This window comes from Salvelinus namaycush, unplaced genomic scaffold, assembly GCF_016432855.1.
Source record: "Salvelinus namaycush isolate Seneca unplaced genomic scaffold, SaNama_1.0 Scaffold413, whole genome shotgun sequence".
NCBI lineage: Eukaryota > Metazoa > Chordata > Actinopteri > Salmoniformes > Salmonidae > Salvelinus > Salvelinus namaycush.
The window spans coordinates 38,027-60,665 of record NW_024061102.1 but is presented as its reverse complement, the minus strand read 5'-3'; the positions used below and the strand labels follow the sequence as shown (position 1 = coordinate 60,665).

The 22,639-nt window shown below is 47.1% G+C and overlaps 1 protein-coding gene and 1 non-coding gene across 2 annotated transcripts; both read right to left on the bottom strand.

Moving 5' to 3' along the window:
• Positions 1 to 17,207: 17,207 nt before the first annotated feature.
• Positions 17,208 to 19,100, bottom strand: LOC120041196 (putative GPI-anchored protein pfl2). The gene is made up of 3 exons (XM_038986129.1): positions 18,431 to 19,100; positions 18,343 to 18,346; positions 17,208 to 18,213 (listed from the first exon to the last, which is right to left on the bottom strand). Exons 1-3 carry the CDS (start codon positions 19,098 to 19,100, stop codon positions 17,208 to 17,210), a joined length of 1,680 nt encoding a protein of 559 aa, XP_038842057.1.
• A 3,025-nt stretch (positions 19,101 to 22,125) lies between these two features.
• trnaa-ugc lies at positions 22,126 to 22,201 on the bottom strand. Its single transcript has one exon. It is a non-coding gene; the product is annotated as a tRNA-Ala (tRNA).
• Between the last annotated feature and the right edge of the window lie 438 nt (positions 22,202 to 22,639).

Sequence of the window (22,639 nt, the reverse complement as noted above, 5' to 3'; positions counted from 1 at the left end):
GGTGGGGGTACTGTAGGTTATATTCTGGTGGTGGTGGTGGGTACTGTAGGTCTATATTCTGGTGGTGGGTACTGTAGGTCTATATTCTGGTGGTGGGGTGGGTACTGTAGGTCTATATTCTGATGGTGGGGTACTGTAGGTCTATATTCTGGTGGTGGGTACTGTAGGTCTATATTCTGGTATTGGGGGTGGGTACTGTAGGTCTATATTCTGGTGATGGTGGTGGGTAGTGTAGGTCTATATTCTGGTGGAGGTGGTGGGAACTGTAGGTCTATATTCTGGTGGTGGTGGGTACTGTAGGTCTATATTCTGGTGGTGGTGGTGGGTACTGTAGGTCTATATTCTGGTGGTGGTGGGTACTGTAGGTCTATATTCTGGTGGTGGTGGATACTGTAGATCTATCTTCTGGTGGTGGTGGTGGGTACTGTAGGTCTATATTCTGGTGGTGGCGGGTACTGTAGGTCTATATTCTGGTGGTGGGTACTGTAGTTCTATATTCTGGTGGTGGTGGTAGTGGGTACTGTAGGTCTATATTCTGGTGGTGGTCGTGGGTACTGTAGGTCTATATTCTGGTGGTGGGTACTGTAGTTCTATATTCTGGTGGTGGTGGTAGTGGGTACTGTAGGTCTATATTCTGGTGGTAGTGGGTACTGTAGGTCTATATTCTGGTGGTGGTCGTGGGTACTGTAGTTCTATATTCTGGTGGTGGTGGTGGGTACTGTAGGTCTATATTCTGGTGCTGGTGGTGGGTACTGTAGGACTATATTCTGGTGGTGGTGGTGGGTACTGTAGTTCTATATTCTGGTGGAGGTGGTGGGTACTGTAGTTCTATATTCTGGTGGTGGTGGTGGGTACTGTAGGTCTATATTCTGGTGGTGGTGGTGGGTACTGTAGGACTATATTCTGGTGGTGGTGGTGGTGGGTACTGTAGGTCTATATTCTGGTGGTGGTGGTGGGTACTGTAGGACTATATTCTGGTGGTGGTGGTGGTGGGTACTGTAGGTCTATATTCTGGTGGTGGTGGTGGGTACTGTAGGACTATATTCTGGTGGTGGTGGTGGTGGGTACTGTAGGTCTATATTCTGGTGGTGGTGGTGGGTACTGTAGGTCTATATTCTGGTGGTGGTGGGTACTGTAGGACTATATTCTGGTGGTGGTGGTGGTGGGTACTGTAGGTCTATATTCTGGTGGTGGTGGGTACTGTAGGACTATATTCTGGTGGTGGGTACTGTAGGTCTATATTCTGGTGGTGGTGGTGGGTACTGTAGGACTATATTCTGGTTGTGGTGGGTAATGAGGGTCTATATTCTGGTGGTGGTGGTGGGTACTGTAGTTCTATATTCTGATGGTGGTGGGTACTATAGTTCTATATTCTGATGGTGGTGGGTACTGTAGGTCTATATTCTGGTGGTGGTGGGTACTGTAGGTCTATATTCTGGTGGTGGTGGGTACTGTAGGTCTATATTCTGGTGGTGGTGGTGGGTACTGTAGGTCTATATTCTGGTGGTGGTGGGTACTGTAGGTCTATATTCTGGTGGTGGTGGTGGTGGGTACTGTAGGTCTATATTCTGGTGGTGGTGGTGGGTACTGTAGGTCTATATTCTGGTGGTGGTGGGTACTGTAGGACTATATTCTGGTGGTGGTGGTGGTGGGTACTGTAGGTCTATATTCTGGTGGTGGTGGTGGGTACTGTAGGACTATATTCTGGTTGTGGTGGGTAATGAGGGTCTATATTCTGGTGGTGGTGGGTACTGTAGGTCTATATTCTGGTGGTGGTGGTGGTGGGTACTGTAGTTCTATATTCTGGTGGTGGTGGGTACTGTAGGTTAATATTCTGGTGGTGGTGGTGGGTACTGTAGGTCTATATTCTGGTGGTGGGTACTGTAGGTCTATATTCTGGTGGTGGGGGTGGGTACTGTAGGTCTATATTCTGATGGTGGGTACTGTAGGTCTATATTCTGGTGGTGGGTACTGTAGGTCTATGTTCTGGTGGTGGGGGTGGGTACTGTAGGTCTATATTCTGGTGATGGTGGTGGGTAGTGTAGGTCTATATTCTGGTGGAGGTGGTGGGAACTGTAGGTCTATATTCTGGTGGTGGTGGGTACTGTAGGTCTATATTCTGGTGGTGGTGGTGGTGGGTACTGTAGGTCTATATTCTGGTTGTGGTGGTGGTGGTGGGTACTGTACGTCTATATTCTGGTGGTTGTGGTGGTGGGTACAGTAGGTCTATATTCTGGTGGTGGTGGTGGTGGTGGTGGGTACTGTAGTTCTATATTCTGGTGGTGGTGGTGGTGGTGGTGGTGGTGGGTACTGTAGTTCTATATTCTGGTGGTGGTGGGTACTGTAGGTTAATATTCTGGTGGTGGTGGTGGGTACTGTAGGTCTATATTCAGGTGGTGGGTACTGTAGGTCTATATTCTGGTGGTGGGGGTGGGTACTGTATGTCTATATTCTGATGGTGGGTACTGTAGGTCTATATTCTGGTGGTGGGTACTGTAGGTCTATATTCTGGTGGTGGGGGTGGGTACTGTAGGTCTATATTCTGGTGATGGTGGTGGGTAGTGTAGGTCTATATTCTGGTGGAGGTGGTGGGAACTGTAGGTCTATATTCTGGTGGTGGTGGGTACTGTAGGTCTATATTCTGGTGGTGGTGGTGGGTACTGTAGGTCTATATTCTGGTGGTGGTGGGTACTGTAGGTCTATATTCTGGTGGTGGTGGATACTGTAGATCTATCTTCTGGTGGTGGTAGTGGGTACTGTAGGTCTATATTCTGGTGGTGGTCGTGGGTACTGTAGGTCTATATTCTGGTGGTGGGTACTGTAGTTCTATATTCTGGTGGTGGTGGTAGTGGGTACTGTAGGTCTATATTCTGGTGGTGGTCGTGGGTACTGTAGTTCTATATTCTGGTGGTGGTGGTGGTGGGTACTTTAGGTCTATATTCTGGTGCTGGTGGTGGGTACTGTAGGACTATATTCTGGTGGTGGTGGTGGGTACTGTAGGTCTATATTCTGGTGGTGGTGGTGGGTACTGTAGTTCTATATTCTGGTGGTGGTGGTGGTGGGTACTGTAGGTCTATATTCTGGTGGTGGTGGTAGTGGGTACTGTAGGTCTATATTCTGGTGGTGGTCGTGGGTACTGTAGTTCTATATTCTGGTGGTGGTGGTGGTGGGTACTGTAGGACTATATTCTGGTGGTGGTAGTGGGTACTGTAGGTCTATATTCTGGTGGTGGGTACTGTAGGTCTATACTCTGGTGGTTGTGGTGGTGGGTACTGTAGGTCTATATTCTGGTGGTGGTGGTGGTGGTGGGTACTGTACGTCTATATTCTGGTGGTTGTGGTGGTGGGTACTGTAGGTCTATATTCTGGTGGTGGTGGTGGTGGGTACTGTAGTTCTATATTCTGGTGGTGGTGGGTACTGTAGGTTAATATTCTGGTGGTGGTGGTGGGTACTGTAGGTCTATATTCTGGTGGTGGGTACTGTAGGTCTATATTCTGGTGGTGGGGGTGGGTACTGTAGGTCTATATTCTGATGGTGGGTACTGTAGGTCTATATTCTGGTGGTGGGTACTGTAGGTCTATATTCTGGTATTGGGGGTGGGTACTGTAGGTCTATATTCTGGTGATGGTGGTGGGTAGTGTAGGTCTATATTCTGGTGGAGGTGGTGGGAACTGTAGGTCTATATTCTGGTGGTGGTGGGTACTGTAGGTCTATATTCTGGTGGTGGTGGTGGGTACTGTAGGTCTATATTCTGGTGGTGGTGGGTACTGTAGGTCTATATTCTGGTGGTGGTGGATACTGTAGATCTATCTTCTGGTGGTGGTGGTGGGTACTGTAGGTCTATATTCTGGTGGTGGCGGGTACTGTAGGTCTATATTCTGGTGGTGGGTACTGTAGTTCTATATTCTGGTGGTGGTGGTAGTGGGTACTGTAGGTCTATATTCTGGTGGTGGTCGTGGGTACTGTAGGTCTATATTCTGGTGGTGGGTACTGTAGTTCTATATTCTGGTGGTGGTGGTAGTGGGTACTGTAGGTCTATATTCTGGTGGTAGTGGGTACTGTAGGTCTATATTCTGGTGGTGGTCGTGGGTACTGTAGTTCTATATTCTGGTGGTGGTGGTGGGTACTGTAGGTCTATATTCTGGTGCTGGTGGTGGGTACTGTAGGACTATATTCTGGTGGTGGTGGTGGGTACTGTAGTTCTATATTCTGGTGGAGGTGGTGGGTACTGTAGTTCTATATTCTGGTGGTGGTGGTGGGTACTGTAGGTCTATATTCTGGTGGTGGTGGTGGGTACTGTAGGACTATATTCTGGTGGTGGTGGTGGTGGGTACTGTAGGTCTATATTCTGGTGGTGGTGGTGGGTACTGTAGGACTATATTCTGGTGGTGGTGGTGGTGGGTACTGTAGGTCTATATTCTGGTGGTGGTGGTGGGTACTGTAGGACTATATTCTGGTGGTGGTGGTGGTGGGTACTGTAGGTCTATATTCTGGTGGTGGTGGTGGGTACTGTAGGACTATATTCTGGTGGTGGTGGTGGTGGGTACTGTAGGTCTATATTCTGGTGGTGGTGGTGGGTACTGTAGGTCTATATTCTGGTGGTGGTGGGTACTGTAGGACTATATTCTGGTGGTGGTGGTGGTGGGTACTGTAGGTCTATATTCTGGTGGTGGTGGGTACTGTAGGACTATATTCTGGTGGTGGGTACTGTAGGTCTATATTCTGGTGGTGGTGGTGGGTACTGTAGGACTATATTCTGGTTGTGGTGGGTAATGAGGGTCTATATTCTGGTGGTGGTGGTGGGTACTGTAGTTCTATATTCTGATGGTGGTGGGTACTATAGTTCTATATTCTGATGGTGGTGGGTACTGTAGGTCTATATTCTGGTGGTGGTGGGTACTGTAGGTCTATATTCTGGTGGTGGTGGGTACTGTAGGTCTATATTCTGGTGGTGGTGGTGGTGGGTACTGTAGGTCTATATTCTGGTGGTGGTGGGTACTGTAGGTCTATATTCTGGTGGTGGTGGTGGTGGGTACTGTAGGTCTATATTCTGGTGGTGGTGGTGGGTACTGTAGGTCTATATTCTGGTGGTGGTGGGTACTGTAGGTCTATATTCTGGTGGTGGTGGTGGTGGGTACTGTAGGTCTATATTCTGGTGGTGGTGGTGGGTACTGTAGGACTATATTCTGGTTGTGGTGGGTAATGAGGGTCTATATTCTGGTGGTGGTGGTGGGTACTGTAGTTCTATATTCTGATGGTGGTGGGTACTGTAGGTCTATATTCTGGTGGTGGGTACTGTAGGTCTATATTCTGGTGGTGGGTACTGTAGTTCTATATTCTGATGGTGGTGGGTACTGTAGGTCTATATTCAGGTGGTGGGTACTGTAGTTCAATATTCTGGTGTTGGTGGTGGGTACTGTAGTTCTATATTCTGGTTGTGGTGGTGGATTCTGTAGGTCTATATTCTGGTGGTGGTGGGTACTGTAGTTATATATTCTGGTGGTGGTAGTGGGTACTCTAGGTCTATATTCTGGTGGTGGTGGTGGGTACAGTAGGTCTATATTCTTGTGGTGGTGGTGGTGGATACTGTAGATCTATATTCTGGTGGTGGTGGGTACTGTAGGTCTATATTCTGGTGGTGGTGGTGGGTACAGTAGGTCTATATCCCTGGTGGTGTTGGTACTGTAGGTCTATATTCTGGTGGTGGGTACTTTAGGTCTATATTCGGGTGGTGGGGTTGGGTACTGTATGTCTATAATCTGGTGTTGGGTACTGTAGGTCTATATTCTGATGGTGGTGGGTACTGTCGGTCTATATTCTGATGGCGGATGGTACTGTAGGTCTATATTCTAGTGGTGGTGGTGGTGGGTACTGTATGTCTATATTCTGGTGGTGGTGGTGGGTACTGTAGGTCTATATTCTGGTGGTGGTGGGTACTGTAGGTCTATATTCTGGTGGTGGTGGTGGGTACTGTAGGTCTATATTCTGCTGGCGGTGGTGGTGGGTACTGTAGATCTATATTCTGGTGGTGGGTACTGTAGGTCTATATTCTGGTGGTGGTGGTGGGTACTCTAGGTCTATATTTTGGTGGTGGTGGTGGGTACTGTAGATCTATATTCTGGTGGTAGTGGTTGCTGTAGGTCTATATTCTGGTGTTGGGTACTGTAGTTCTATATACTGGTGGTGGAGGTGGGTACTGTAGGTCAATATTTTGGTGGTGGTGGGTAGTGTAGGTCTATATTCTGGTGGTGGTGGTTACTGTAGGTCTATATTCTGGTGGTGGTGGTGGTGGGTACTGTAGGTCTATATTCTGGTGGTGGTGGTGGTGATGGGTACTGTAGGTCTATATTCTGGTGGTGGTGGGTACTGTAGGTCTATATTCTGGTGGTGGTGGTGGGTATTGTAGATCTATATTCTGTTGGTGGGTACTGTAGTTCTATATTCTGGTGGTGGTGGTGGGTACTGTAGGTCTATATTCTGGTGTTGGGTACTGTAGTTCTATATACTGGTGGTGGAGGTGGGTACTGTAGGTCTATATTCTGGTGGTGGTGGTGGGTACTGTAGGTCTATATTCTGGTGCTGGTGGTGGGTACTGTAGGTCTATATTCTGGTGGTGGGTACTGTAGGTCTATATTCTGGTGGTGGGTACTGTAGATCTATATACTGGTGGTGGTGGTGGGTACTCTAGGTCAATATTTTGGTGGTGGTGGTCGGTACTGTAGGTCTATATTCTGGTGGTGGTGGGTATTGTAGGTCTATATTCTGGTGGTGGGTACTGTAGTTCTATATTCTGGTGGTGGGTACTGTAGGTCTATATTCTGGTGGTGGGTACTGTAGATCTATATACTGGTGGTGGTGGTGGGTACTCTAGGTCAATATTTTGGTGGTGGTGGTCGGTACTGTAGGTCTATATTCTGGTGGTGGTGGGTATTGTAGGTCTATATTCTGGTGGTGGGTACTGTAGTTCTATATTCTGGTGGTGGTGGTGGGTACTGTAGGTCTATATTCTGGTGGTGGTGGTGGGTACTGTAGGTCTATATTCTGGTGCTGGTGGTGGGTACTGTAGGTCTATATTCTGGTGGTGGGTACTGTAGGTCTATATTCTGGTGGTGGGTACTGTAGATCTATATACTGGTGGTGGTGGTGGGTACTCTAGGTCAATATTTTGGTGGTGGTGGTGGGTACTGTAGGTCTATATTCTGGTGGTGGTGGTTACTGTAGGTCTATATTCTGGTGTTGGGTACTGTAGGTCTATATTCGGGTGGTGGGGGTGGGTACTGTAGGTCTATATTCAGGTGGTGGGTACTGTACGTCTATAGTCTGATGGTGGTGCTGGTGGTGGGTACTGTAGGTCTATATTCTGGTGGTGGTGGTGGGTACTGTAGGTCTATATTCTGGTAGTGGTGGTGGTGGTGGGTACAGTAGGTCTATATTATGGGGGTGGTGGTGGGTACTGTAGGTCTATATTCTGGTGGTGGTGGGTACTGTAGCTCTATATGCTGGTGGTGGGTACTGTAGGTCTATATTCTGGTGTTGGGTACTGTAGGTCTATATTCTGGTGGTGGTGGTGGGTACTGTAGGTCTTTATTCTGGTGGTGCGTACTCTAGGTCTATATGCTGGTGGTGGTGGTGGGTACTGTAGGTCTATATTCTGATGGTGGGTACTGTAGGTCTATATTCTGGTGGTGGTGGTGGTGTTGGTGGGTACTGTAGGTCTATATTCTGGTGGCGGTGGGTACTGTATGTCTATATTCTGGTGGTGGATACTGTAGGTCTATATTCTGGTGGTGGGTACTGTAGGTCTATATTCTGGTGGTGGTGGTGGTGGTGGGTACTGTAGGTCTATATTCTGGTGGTGGGTACTGTAGGTCTATATTCTGGTGGTGGTGGTGGGTACTGTAGGTCTATATGCTGGTGGTGGTAGTGGGTACTGTAGGTCTATATTCTGGTGGTGGTAGTGGGTACTGTAGGTCTATATTCTGGTGGTGGGTACTGTAGGTGTATATTCTGGTGGTGGGTACTGTAGGTCTATATTCTGGTGTTAGGGTACTGTAGGTCTATATTCTGGTGGTGGTGGTGGGTACTGTAGTTCTATATTCTGGTGGTGGTGGATACTGTAGGTCTTTATTCTGGTGGTGGGTACTGTAGGTCTATATTCTGGTGGTGGTGGTGGTGGTGGGTACTGTAGGTCTATATTCTGGTGGTGGGTACTGTAGGTCTATATTCTGGTGGTGGTGGTGGGTACTGTAGGTCTATATTCTGGTGGTGGTAGTGGGTACTGTAGGTCTATATTCTGGTGGTGGTAGTGGGTACTGTAGGTCTATATTCTGGTGGTGGGTACTGTAGGTCTATATTCTGGTGGTGGGTACTGTAGGTCTATATTCTGGTGTTAGGGTACTGTAGGTCTATATTCTGGTGGTGGTGGTGGGTACTGTAGTTCTATATTCTGGTGGTGGTGGGTACTGTAGGTCTATATTCTGGGTGTGGGTACTGTAAGTCTATATTCTGGTGTTGGTGGTGGGTACTTTTGATCTTCCATGACAGCACACATAAGAACAAAACACAAAAATATGAATTAACAGTAGAGCTTTTCAGAAAGATAGATAGTGTCCGGGTCTAAACTACACGATAACAACCTTAGATACAATGGAACACAAAACTTTTGCTATCTCATCCTTGAATTTACAATGTCTGAGGTCATCTTCCTTTCGCCTAAAGAGCAGGAACCCAGACTTCATCAAAGAAATTGGAAATACAGACATTTTCATCCTACATTTAACATGGTATAGGGGAGATGGACCCACTGGTTGCCCTCTAGAGAGCTGGTTTTCCCATCCACCAAATTACCAGGAATGAAACAGGGAAGAGACTCAGAGGTATGCTAATTTGGTATAGAGCAGACCTAACCCACTCTATTAAATTAATCAAAACAGGAACATTTTACATCAGGCTAGAAATGAATAAGGAAATGATCTCAACAAAGAAAAATGTCCTCATGTGTGCCACCTATATCCCCAAATAGAATCCCCTTACTTTAACGATGACAGCTTCTCCATCCTAGAGGGGGAGATCACACATGTCCAGGCCCAGGGACATAACTAGTCTGTGGCGACCTAAATGCCAGAACTGGACAAGAACCTGACACCCTCAGCACACAGGGGGACAAACACCTACCTGCAGTTGACAGCATTCCCTCCCAAATATCCCCCCCCCAAGACACAACTATGACAAACAACCAACAAAAATGGGTCACAACTCCTGCAGCTCTGTCGCACGCTGGGTATGTACATAGTCAATTTTAGGCTTCGAGGGGACTCCTATGGTAGGTATACCTATAGCTCATCTCTTGGCAATAGTGCTGTAGATTTCTTTATCACTGACCTCAACCCAGAGTCTCTTAAGAGCGTTCACAGTTCACAGTTCACAGTTCACAGTCAAACCCTTTTAGACAACTTCTTGGACAAAACATTTCACTGTAATTGTGAAGGTGTAAACTTGGCAGTAGAAAACCTAAAGAGTATATTTGACCTCTCAGCTTCCCTATCAAATCTAAAATGTTGAGCGTGCAACTTAAGAAGATTAACAACAACGACAAATGGTTTGATGAAAAATGCAAAAACCTAAGAAATAAATTGAGAAACTTTTCAACTAAAAACATGGAGACCAAGAAAACCTGAGTCTGCTCATTCACTATGGTGAATCATTATAACAATACAGAAATAAACTACAGAAAAAGAAGGAACAGCATGTCAGCATTCAGCTCAATGTAATTGAAGAATCCATAGAATCTAACCACTTCTGGGGAAATTGGAACACAATAAACAAACAACAACACAAGTAGTTATCTATCCAAAATGGAGATGTGTGTATAAACCACTTTTCCAATCTTTTTGGCTCTATAACAAAGAACAAACAGCAAAAACATATACATGATCAATTACAAATCTTAGAATCAGACTACCAGATCCCACTGGATTCTCCAATTACATTGAATGAACAACAGGACAAAATACAACCCTCCAACCCAAAACGGCCTGTGGTGTTGATGGTATCCTCAATAAAATTATAAAATAAACTCTTTAACATCATCCTTACCTCTGGCATCTTCCCCAATATTTGGAACCACAGACTGATCACCCCAATCCACAAAATTTGACGAATTTGACCACAATAACTACCATTTGTTTTGCGACAACAGCAACCTTGGGAAAATCCTCTGCATTATCATTAAAAGCAGACTTGTACATTTCCTCAGTAAAACAACGTACTGAGCAAATGTCAAAGTGGTTGTTTACCAAATTACTGTACGACAGACCACATACTCACCCTGCACACCCTAATTGACAAACAAACAAACCACAACAAAGACAAAATCTTCTTACGCTTATTTGACTTCAAAAAAGCTTTTGATTCAATTTGGCAGAAGGTATAGAAGATATACAAATTAATGGAAAGTGGTGTTGGGGGAAAAACATACGACATTATAAAGTCCATGTACACAAACAACAACTGTGCTGTTAAAATTTGCAAACAACACATATTTCTTTCCACAAGGCCGTGGGGTGAGACAGGGATGCAGTTTAAGCCCCGCCCTCTTCAATATACTGTTGAAGTCGGAAGTTTACATACACCTTAGCCAAATACATTTAAACTCAGTTTTTCACAATTCCTGACATTTAATCCTAGTAAAATTTCCACCTCTTAGGTCAGTTAGGATCACCACTTTATTTTAAGAATGTGAAATGTCAGAATGATATTAGAGATAATTATTTATTTAAGCTTTTATTTCTTTCATCACATTTCCAGTGAGTCAGAAGTTTACATACACTCAATTAGTATTTGGTAGCATTGCCTTTAAATTGTTTAATATGGGTCAAACGTTTCGGGTAGCCTTCCACAAGCTTCCCACAATAAGTTGGGTGATTTTTGGCCCGTTCCTTCTGACAGAGCTGGTGTAACTGAATCAGGTTTGTAGGCCTCCTTGCTCGCACACACTTTTTCAGTTCTGCCCACACATTTTCTATGGGATTGAGGTCAGGGATTTGTGATGGCCACTCCAATACCTTGACTTTGTTGTCCTTAAGCCATTTTGCCACAACTTTGGAAGTATGCTTGGGGTCATTGTCCATTTGGAAGACCCATTTGTGACCAAGCTTTAACTTCCTGATTGATGTCTTGAAATGCGGCTTTACCATATCCACATAATTTTCCTACCTCATGATGCCATCTATTTTGTGAGGTGCACCAGTCCCTCCTGCAGCAAAGCACCCCCACAACATGATGCTGCCACCCCCGTGCTTCACGGTTGGGATGGTGTTCCTCGGCTTGCAAGCCTCCCCCTTTTTCCTGCAACATAACAATGGTCATTATGGCCAAACAGTTCTATTTTTGTTTCATCAGACCAGAGGACATTTCTCCAAAAAGTACGATCTTTGTCCCCATGTGCAGTTGCAAACTGTAGTCTGGCCTATTTTATGGCGGTTTTGGAGCATTGGCTTCTTCCTTGCTGAGCGGCCTTACAGGTTATGTCCATATAAGACTTGTTTTATTGTGGATATAGTTACATTTGTACCTGTTTCCTCCAGCATCTTCACAAGGTTCTTTGCTGTTGTTCTGGGATTGATTTGCACTTTTGCAACAAAGTACGTTCATCTCTAGGAGACAGAACGCGTCTCCTTCCTGAGCGGTATGACAGCTGCGTGGTCCAATGGTGTTTATACTTGCGTACTATTGTTTGTACAGATGAACGTGGTACCTTCAGGCATTTGGAAATTGCTCCCAAGGATGAACCAAACTTGTGGAGGTCTACAATTTTTTTTCTGAGGTCTTGGCTGATTTCTTTTGATTTTCCCATGATGTCATGCAAAGAGGCACTGAGTTTGAAGGTAGGCCTTGAAATACATCCGCAGATACACCTCCATTTGATGTCAATTAGCCTATCAGAAGCTTCTAAAACCATGACATCATTTTCTGGAATTTTCCAAGCTGTTTAAAGGCACAGTCAACTTAGTATATTTAAACTTCTGACCCACTGGAATTGTGATACAGTGAATTATAAGTGAAATAATCTGTCTGTTAACAATTGTTGGAAAATGTTCTTGTGTCATGCACAAAGTAGATGTCCTAACCGACTTGCCAAAACTATAGTTTGTTAACAAGAAATTTGTGGAGTGGTTGAAAAATGAGTTTTAATGACTCCAACCTAAGTGTATGTAAACTTCTGACTTCAACTGTATATATCCACAAATTGTCAAGGGCACTAGAACAGTCTGCAGCACTCGGGATCACCCTACTAGAATCTGAAGTCAAATGTCTGCTGTTTGCTGAAGATCTGGTGCTTCTGTCCCTAACCAAGGAGATCCTACCTAGATATTCTCTACAGATTCTGTCAGACCTGGGCCCTGACAGTAAATCTCAGTAAGACACAAATAATGTGTTCCAAAAAGTACAGTTGCCAGGACCACTAAAACAAACTTAATCTAGACACCGTTGCCCTAGTGCACACAAAAAAACTATACATACTTCTGCCTAAACATCAGCACCACGGGTAACTTAAACAAAGCTGTGAACGATCTGAGGTACAAGGCAAGAAAGGCATTCTATGTCATCAGAAGGAACACAAAGTTTGACTCACCAATTAGGATCTACTTGAACCAGTTATAGAACCCATTACCCTTCATGGTTGTGAGGTCTGGGGTCCGCTCACCAACCAAGAATTCACACAACGGGATAAATACCAAATTTAAACTCTTCATGCAGAATTCTGCAAAAATTTCCTCCGTGAGCAACGTTAAACACCAAATAATGCATGCAGAGCAGAATTAAGCCTGCTAATTATCAATATCCAGAAAAGAGCCGTTAAATTCTACTACCACCTAAAAGGACGCGATTCACAAACCTTCATAAAAAAGCATTCACCTACAGAGAGATAAACCCAGAGAAGAGTACCTTAAGCAAGCTGGTCCCGAGGCTCTGTTCACAAACACAAACAGACCCCACAGAGCCCCAGGACAGTAACACAATTAGACCCAAATAAATCATGAGAAACACTTTGGAATGAATTTACGAAAAAAAGAGCGAACTAGAATGATATTTGGCCCTAAACAGAGAGTACACAGTGGCAGAATACCTGATCACTGTGACTGACCCAAAATTAAGAAAATCTTTGACTATGTACAGATTAAGTGAGCATAGCCTTAAAATTGAGAAAGGTCGCAGTAGGCAGACCTGTCTCTCAAGAGAAGACAGGCTATGTGCACACTGCCCACAAAATGAGGTGGAAACTGAGCTGCACTTCCTAACCTCCTGCCCAATGTATGACCATATTAGAGGCACATATTTCCCTCAGATTACACAGATCCACAAAGAATTTGAAAACAAACCCGATTTTGATAAACTCCCATATCTACTGGGTGAAATATCACAGTGTGCCATCACAGCAGCAAGATTTGTGACCTGTTGCCACAAGAAAAGGTTAACCAGTGAAGAACAAACACCATTGTAAATACAACCCATATTTATGCTTAATTATTTTCCCTTTTGTACTTTAACCATTTGTACATCGTTAAAACACTGTATATATACATAATATGACATTTGTAATGTCTTTATTCTTTTGGAACTTCTGTGAGTGTAATGTTTATTGTTAATTTGTATTGTTTATTTCACCTTTGTATATAATCTACTTCACTTGCTTTGGCAATGTTAACACATGTTTCCCATGCCAATAAAGCCCCTTGAATTGAATTGAATTGAATTGAATTGAAAGAGAGAGAGAGCTAGAGAGAGATAAGGAGAGAGAGAGAGCTGGAGAGAGAAAGAGAGAGAGCTAGAGAGAGAGCTAGAGATAAAGAGAGAGCGAGAGAGAGAGAGGAGAGAGAGAGCTAGAGATAAGGAGAGAGAGAGAGAGCTGGAGAGCGAAAGAGAGAGAGAGAGAGCTAGAGAGAACGAGAGAGAGAGAGAGCTAGAGAGAGAAAGAGAGAGAGAGCTAGAGAGAGAAAGAGAGAGAGAGCGGGAGCTAGAGAGAGAAAGAGAGAGAGAGCTAGAGAGAGATAAGGAGAGAGAAAGAGCTGGAGAGAGAAAGAGAGAGAGCTATAGAGAGAGCTAGAGATAAAGAGAGAGAGAGAGACCTAGAGAGAGACGTAGAGAGAGAGCTAGAGAGAGAGAGAGAGAGCTAGAGATAGAGCTAGAGAGAGAGCTAGAGAGAGCGATAGAGAGAGAGAGCTAGAGAGAGAGCTAGAGATAAAGAGAGAGAGACCTAGAGAGAGACATAGAGAGAGAGCTAGAGAGAGAGAGAGAGATAGAGCTAGAGAGAGCGATAGAGAGAGAGAGAGCTAGAGAGAGACGTAGAGAGAGAGCTAGAGAGAGAGAGAGAGCTAGAGATAGAGCTAGAGAGAGAGAGAGAGCTAGAGAGAGAGAGAGAGAGCTAGAGAGAGAGCTAGAGAGAGAGCTGGAGAGAGCGATAGAGAGAGAGCTAGAGAGAGAGAGAGCTAGAGAGAGAGCTAGAGAGAGAGCTGGAGAGAGCGATAGAGAGAGAGCAATAGAGAGTGCGAGGCTAGATCGAGGGGGAGGGGAGAACAATTGGAATGGCACAAGATTGTCTTCGAAATATAAAATGGCTAATCTAGGATGCCTTATGGAGCGGCACACTATAACAGACTTTAAAGGTAATGTATGCTCGAGCCAACATATGCAGCACCTACCATGAATGTGATCTCTGCAAATGTCTGGGACAATGCCTTTAATAGGGGCTTTGTCATCTGTATACTGCGCTGCCTTCTATTTAATGCTGGCCCTAGTTTCACTGTGAATTTGATGTGTTGACATCTTGACCTCAGATATGGCCTTTTCATATATACGTACAGTAGATGTCTGTTAGAACACTCAAACCTTTTCACACATAAATACACTCCTAGCTGGCAAGATTTTCTGGAGTTTCCATTCAGACAGTAATGTGGTTTCCTGTGGTAGATGTCGGTAGAATATGCTTTGCTGTCCTTCCAGCTCTGGCTCTGGTTAGCACGGATCAAAGCTGATATACGAGATCAGATCTCCCTTTCCAGCTTTCTCTCCACGTTCCTCTCCTCCATTTTCCACTCTTCTGTCTTTATGGCCTGACAGTGGCCACATGTGTTCATCGCTCTATAGCCTCATTGTGACATCATCAGGGGGGTACAGAGCTCGTCCAGGGTTTTGTGTCCTGCTAGAGCGGACAGGCCTAAAATAGACTTTTGATTTCTCACTCTGTCACAGGTGGCCTTCCACGTTCTCACCCAAACGCCTTCCTTCTTCTCCTCCGCTCCTCCCGCCCCTCCCCTTCTCTCCTCCCCTCCTCTTCCCCTCCTCCTCCATTCCCCTCCCCTCCCCTTCTCTCCTCCCCTACTCTTCCCCTCCTCCTCCATTCCCCTCCCCTTCTCTCCTCCCCTCCTCTTCCCCTCCTCCTCCCGCCCCTCCCCTTCGCTCCTCACCTCCTCTTCCCCTCCTCCTCCATTACCCTCCCCTTCTCTCCTCACCTCCTCTTCCCCTCCTCCTCCATTACCCTCCCCTTCTCTCCTCACCTCCTCTTCCCCTCCTCCTCCATTCCCCTCCCCTTCTCTCCTCCCCTCCTCTTCCCCAGCCTCCTCCATTAGCCTCCCCTTCTCTCCTCCCCTCCTCTTCCCCTCCTCCTCCATTACCCTCCCCTTCTCTCCTCACCTCCTCTTCCCCTCCTCCTCCATTACCCTCCCCTTCTCTCCTCCCCTACTCCTCCCCTCCTCCTCCCTCCCTTTTCCTGTTCTCCTCCTCTTTTCTCCTCCTCTTCTCTCCATGGTAACTCACTTCCTGACATCAGGTTTGTAATTTAGTGTCACCAGCTTTATTGCCTCTGAAATTCAATCTTCATTCAGCATCTTGTGCTTGTTAGGCCACATTATACACAGACTCAGACTCAGACACACACACACACACACACACACAGACACAGACACAGACACAGACACAGACACAGACACAGACACACGTACACACACACACACACACACACACACACACACACACACACACACACACACACACACACACACACACACACACACACACACACACACACACACACACACACACATTGACAAATACACATGCGTACACAAAATGACACATCCCCATCTCCACCCTGTCCCACTCTAACCAACACAAGAGGCCAGCATGCCTTTTTTGCACACAAGACAGAGGTGTGCCCGGTCCTAAATCTCAACTCCCAGAACAGACCATACCAAGGCCCTCTGAGCAGACAATACATATTTATAGAAGCTTAAAGGGCTACTTTGAGATTTTGGCAATGAGGCCTTTTATCTACTTTTTATTTATATTTTATTTCACCTTTATTTAACCAGGTCTGCCAGTTGAGAACAAGTTCTCATTTACAACTGCGACCTGGCCAAAATAAAGTAAAACAGTGCGACAAAAACAACAACACAGAGTTACAAATAAACAAACGTGCAGTCAACAACACAATAGAAATGAACACAGATGAACTTGTGGATACCATTTGTGTGTCTCTGTGTCCATTATGAAGGAAGTTAGAGGTCGTTTCGCAAGCCAATGCTAGCTAGAGCAATGACTGGAAGTTTATGGGTATCCAAGAGTTCATCTGACTCTGTGGAAGAGGATAAAGGAGCTCATTGCCAACATGCTGAAGTATCCCTTTAAGCTAAACATTCACACTCAGGCCGGCAACAAGATTCATCATATGAGCTTCAGAGGACTCTGCTCCTCTCAGCCAGTAGACTGCTGCTCCTTTCAGCCAGTAGACTGCTGCTCCTCTCAGCCAGGAGGCTGCTGCTCCTCTCAGCCAATAGGCTGCTGCTCCTCTCAGCCATGAGTCTGCTGCTCCTCTAAGCCAGTAGGTTGCTGCTCCTCTCAGGCAATAGACTGCTCCTCCTCTAAGCCAGTAGGCTGCTGCTCCTCTCAGCCAGTAGGCTGCTGCTCCTCTCAGCCAGGAGTCTGCTGCTCCTCTCAGCCAGTAGGCTGCTGCTCATCTCAGACAGGAGTCTGCTGCTCCTCTAAGCCAGTAGGGTGCTGCTCCTCTCAGACAATAGACTGCTGCTTCTCTCAGCCAGGAGACTGCTGCTCCTCTCAGCCAGTAGTCTGCTGCTCCTCTCAGCCAGGAGCCTGCTGCTCCTCTCAGCCAGTAGGCTGCTGCTCCTATCAGCCAGTAGACTGCTGCTCCTCTAAGCCAGTAGGCTGCTGCTCCTCTCAGCCAATAGACTGCTGCTTCTCTCAGCCAGGGGACTGCTGCTCCTCTCAGCCAGGGGACTGCTGCTCCTCTCAGCCAGTAGACTGCTGCTCCTCTCAGCCAGTGGGCTGCTGCTCCTCTCAGCCAGTGGGCTGCTGCTCCTCTCAGCCAGTAGACTGCTGCTCCTCTCAGCCAGTAGACTGCTGCTCCTCTCAGCCAGTAGACTGCTGCTCCTCTCAGCCAGTAGGCTGCTGCTCCTCTCAGCCAGCAGACTGCTGCTCCTCTCAGCCAGGGGACTGCTGCTCAACTCAGCCAGCAGACTGCTGCTCCTCTCAGCCAGTGGGCTGCTGCTCCTCTCAGCCAGTAAACTGCTGCTCCTCTCAGCCAGTAGACTGCTGCTCCTCTCAGCCAGTAGACTGCTGCTCCTCTCAGCCAGTGGGCTGCTGCTCCTCTCAGCCAGTAGACTGCTGCTCCTCTCAGCCAGTAGACTGCTGCTCCTCTCAGCCAGTAGACTGCTGCTCCTCTCAGCCATGGGACTGCTGCTCCTCTCAGCAAGTGAGTTGCTACTCCTCTCAGCCAGTAGACTGCTGCTCCTCTCAGCCAGTAGACTGCTGCTCCTCTCAGCCAGGGGACTGCTGCTCCTCTCAGCCAGTGGGCTGCTGCTCCTCTCAGCCAGTAGACTGCTGCTCCTCTCAGCCAGGGGACTGCTGCTTCTCTCAGCCAGTGGGCTGCTGCTCCTCTCAGCCAGTAGACTGCTCCTCCTCTCAGCCAGTAGACTGCTCCTCCTCTCAGCCAGTAGACTGCTGCTCCTCTCAGCCAGTAGACTGCTGCTCCTCTCAGCCAGTAGACTGCTGCTCCTCTCAGCCAGTAGACTGCTGCTCCTCTCAGCCAGTGGGCTGCTGCTCCTCTCAGCCAGTAGACTGCTGCTCCTCTCAGCCAGTAGACTGCTGCTCCTCTCAGCCAGTAGACTGCTGCTCCTCTCAGCCAATAGACTGCTGCTCCTCTCAGCCAGTTAAGACCTTCCTGACACACACTCACTCAGAGAGAAATGTCTGCATCTGCAATGTATCCACGCACACAGCTGGTGCATTGTTTTAATTCGCCTGAACTGGTTCTCAGCCACTTAACACCATCCTAACAGACACACACACACCTGACGTATTATTTGATGGAGTTAGAGTTAGAAACCATGGCAACAGTGTTTACTACTTGTCTTACTGCTGGTCTTACTACTTGTCTTACTGCTGGTCATGCTGCTGGTCTTACTGCTGGTCATGCTGCTGGTCATGCTGCTGGTCATGCTGCTGGTCTTACTACTTGTCTTACTGCTGGTCATGCTGCTGGTCTTACTGCTGGTCATGCTGCTGGTCATGCTGCTGGTCATGCTGCTGGTCTTACTGCTGGTCATGCTGCTGGTCTTACTGCTGGTCATGCTGCTGGTCATGCTGCTGGTCATGCTGCTGGTCTTACTGCTGGTCATGCTGCTGGTCTTACTGCTGGTCATGCTGCTGGTCATGCTGCTGGTCATGCTGCTGGTCTTACTGCTGGTCATGCTGCTGGTCATGCTGCTGGTCATGCTGCTGGTCTTACTGCTGGTCATGCTGCTGGTCTTACTGCTGGTCATGCTGCTGGTCATGCTGCTGGTCATGCTGCTGGTCTTACTGCTGGTCTTACTGCTGGTCATGCTGCTGGTCTTACTGCTGGTCATGCTGCTGGTCATGCTGCTGGTCTTACTGCTGGTCTTACTGCTGGTCATGCTGCTGGTCATGCTGCTGGTCTTACTGCTGGTCTTACTGCTGGTCATGCTGCTGGTCTTACTGCTGGTCATGCTGCTGGTCTTACTGCTGGTCATGCTGCTGGTCTTACTGCTGGTCATGCTGCTGGTCATGCTGCTGGTCTTACTGCTGGTCTAACTGCTGGTCTAACTGCTGGTCTTACTGCTGGTCTTACTGCTGGTCTTACTGCTGGTCTTACTGCTGGTCTTACTGCTGGTCTTACTGCTGGTCCTACTGCTGGGAGGCTGAGGACTGGGTTTACTGTTGGGATTACTGCTGGGAGGCTGAGGACTGGGTTTACTGTTGGGATTACTGCTGGGGGCTGAGGACTGGGTTTACTGTTGGGATTACTGCTGGGAGGCTGAGGACTGGGTTTACTGTTGGGATTACTGCTGGGGGCTGAGGACTGGTTTTACTGTTGGGATTACTGCTGGGAGGCTGAGGACTGGGTTCACTGTTGGGATTACTGTTGGGAGGCTGAGGACTGGTTTTACTGGTGGGATTACTGCTGGGAGGCTGAGGACTGGTTTAACTGTTGGGATTACTGCTGGGGGCTGAGGACTGGGTTTACTGTTGGGATTACTGCTGGGGGCTGAGGACTGGTTTAACTGTTGGGATTACTGCTGGGGGCTGAGGACTGGGTTTACTGGTGGGATTACTGCTGGGAGGCTGAGGACTGGGTTCACTGTTGGGATTACTGCTGGGAGGCTGAGGACTCGGTTTACTGTTGGGATTACTGTTGGGAGGCTGAGGACTGGGTTTACTGTTGGGATTACTGCTGGGGGCTGAGGACTGGGTTTACTGGTGGGATTACTGCTGGGAGGCTGAGGACTGGTTTTACTGTTGGGATTACTGCTGGGGGCTGAGGACTGGTTTTACTGTTGGGATTACTGCTGGGAGGCTGAGGACTGGGTTTACTGTTGGGATTACTGCTGGGAGGCTGAGGACTGGTTTTACTGTTGGGATTACTGCTGGGAGGCTGAGGACTGGGTTTACTGTTGGGATTACTTCTGGGAGGCTGAGGACTGGTTTTACTGGTGGGATTACTTCTGGGAGTCTGAGGATTGAGGATTGGGGGCTGAGGGCTGGGTGATGAGGGCTGAGGAATTGAGGGCTGGGGAAATTAGGGATGAGGGCTGGGGACTGGTGGCTGAGGGCTTGGGAGATCAGGGGCTATTGATGATGGCTGATGGCTGAGAGGGAGAGGGCTGAGGGCTGGGGGCTGAGGGCTGGGTGATGAGGGCTGGGGGCTAAGGGCTGGGTTATGAGGGCTGGGTGATGAGGGTTGGGTGATGATTGCTGGGGGCTGAGGGCTGGGTGATGAGGGCTGGGTGATGAAGGCTGGGTGATGAGGTTTGGGTGGTGATTGCTGGGGGCTGAGGGCTGGGTGATGAGGGCTGGGGGCTAAGGGCTGGGTGATGAGGGCTGGGTGATGAGGGTTGGGTGATGATTGCTGGGGGCTGAGGGCTGAGAGGGAGAGGGCTGAGGGCTGGGTGAGGAGGGCTGGGTGATGATTGCTGGGGGCTGAGGGCTGGGTGATGAGGGCTGGGTGATGAAGGCTGGGTGATGAGGGTTGGGCGGCTGAGTGAGATGAGATATGGAGGTGGGTGAGATCTACCAGCTAGATAGAGTCTTTAAGTGTTACTATTATTGTTCTTCATATATCTCTGTGTATCCACCCTCCTTCACTCTTCATCTCTCTCTCTGTCCCTCTCTCGCTCTCTTCATCTCTGTCTCTCTCTCACCCTCGTTCGCTCTCTTCATCTCTCTCTCTCTCCCTCCTTCGCTCTCTTCATCTCTGTCTCTCTCTCCCTCCTTCGCTCTCTTCATCTCTCTCTCCCTCCCTCTCTTGCTCACTTTCTCTCTCTCTCTCTATCTGACTCTCGCACTCTCTCACTCTCTCGCTTTCAATTCAATTCAATTCAATTCAAGGGGCTTTATTGGCATGGGAAACATGTGTTAACATTGACAAAGCAAGTGAGGCTTTCTCTCTCTCTGTATCTTGCTCGCTCTCGCTTTGACGTTCTCTGTCTCTCTCTTACCTCTTCCTTGTTTTCTCCTTGTGGCATTGGGTTGAGAATGGTGTAAGCCTAGTGCTGAGAAAGGGTTAGCCAACCACTGAACAGAGAAACCTCAATAGGCATGCATTTTTAAATCCATCGATTTTGTAAAACTGACACATCTGCTAGTGGGTGCACTACTGATAAACTCAGTTAGCTGAAAACATGTCAGGTGTTGTATCTCTCCCTCTCCTCATGCTCTTTCTTTCTCCTACACCTTTCTGTTTACATCAATATTTGTCTTTTCTTTCTCACTCTCACTCTCTCACTCTCTCTCTCTCATTGACCATGTTTACATCCGCTCAGTATTCCAGATCTCTCTCTCTCTCTCTCTCTCTCTCTCTCTCTCTCTCTCTCTCTCTCTCTCTCTCTCTCTCTCTCTCTCTCTCTCTCTCTCTCTCTCTCTCTCTCTCTCTCTCTCTCTCTCTCTCTCTCTCTCTCTCTCTCTCTCTCTCTCTCTCTCTCTCTCTCTCTCTCTCTCTCTCTCTCTCTCTCTCTCTCTCTCTCTCTCTCTCTCTCTCTCTCTCTCTCTCTCTCTCTCTCTCTCTCTCTCTCATTGACCATGTTTACATCCGCTCAGTGTTCCAGATAGTAGCTCATATCCAGCTTAACATCTTATGGGGAATAAGTTATTTAGATGCACCTTTGATCTCCCTCTCATGAGTATCCCGTACACATGAATAAATAGAATATTCCTCATTTAAGTCCACATGTAACTGAATAATAACTGAAATGTGGACACTGACTGTAGGCCTATAAGCTCTCACATGTAGAGTAATATATTATTAACTCGTGCTGAATGATGCATTTCTTGCAGTGAAATTATACAAAAATGTAAATGTTATCACGGGAACAAGAGTGGAGAAATATGATTTCTTTCTTTCAGTATCTCTTGAGAAAATGTGAATATGCGAGTAATGTGTTATCTTTGACACTGTTATGCAAGCAGACAGTTTTTCAACCACATAAAATATGCACCCAAGAAGAACTGAAATTTACATTTAAGTCATTTAGCAGACGCTCTTATCCAGAGCGACTTACAAGTACATACATTCATACTTTTTTTTTGTTTTTGTACTGGCCCCCCGTGGGAATCGAACCCACAACCCTGGCGTTGCAAGCGCCATGCTCTACCAACTGAGCCACACGGGGCCGGAAATCTTATCAGAAATGTGTTTTCATCGTTTTCTCAGATTTTCATTTCCTTTAAACCGGTCAAACTGATGACATTTGGACATTTTGCACAGGACCAATCTTTCTACTGTTTTGGAGTTATTGCGTTTTCTCCCCGGTCCCTAAACTAAACAGATCTTCAGTTTCTCCCCGGTCCCTCAACGAAACAGACACCTTTACTGTTGTTAACTAGATTACGTATGCATTCATTCTATCGATGTAAGACATAATTCAGGTAAGCTATATTTAGTCTTCTGGGGCAACAAGGTATGACAGAAGTGTAGCTGCAGGTATTGGGGAGGCAGGTAGCCTAGTGGTTAGAGCGTTGGACTAGTAACCGAAAGGTTGCAAAATAGAATCCCGAGCTGACAAGGTAGAAATCTGTTGTTCTGCCCATGAACAAGGCCACCATTGAAAAT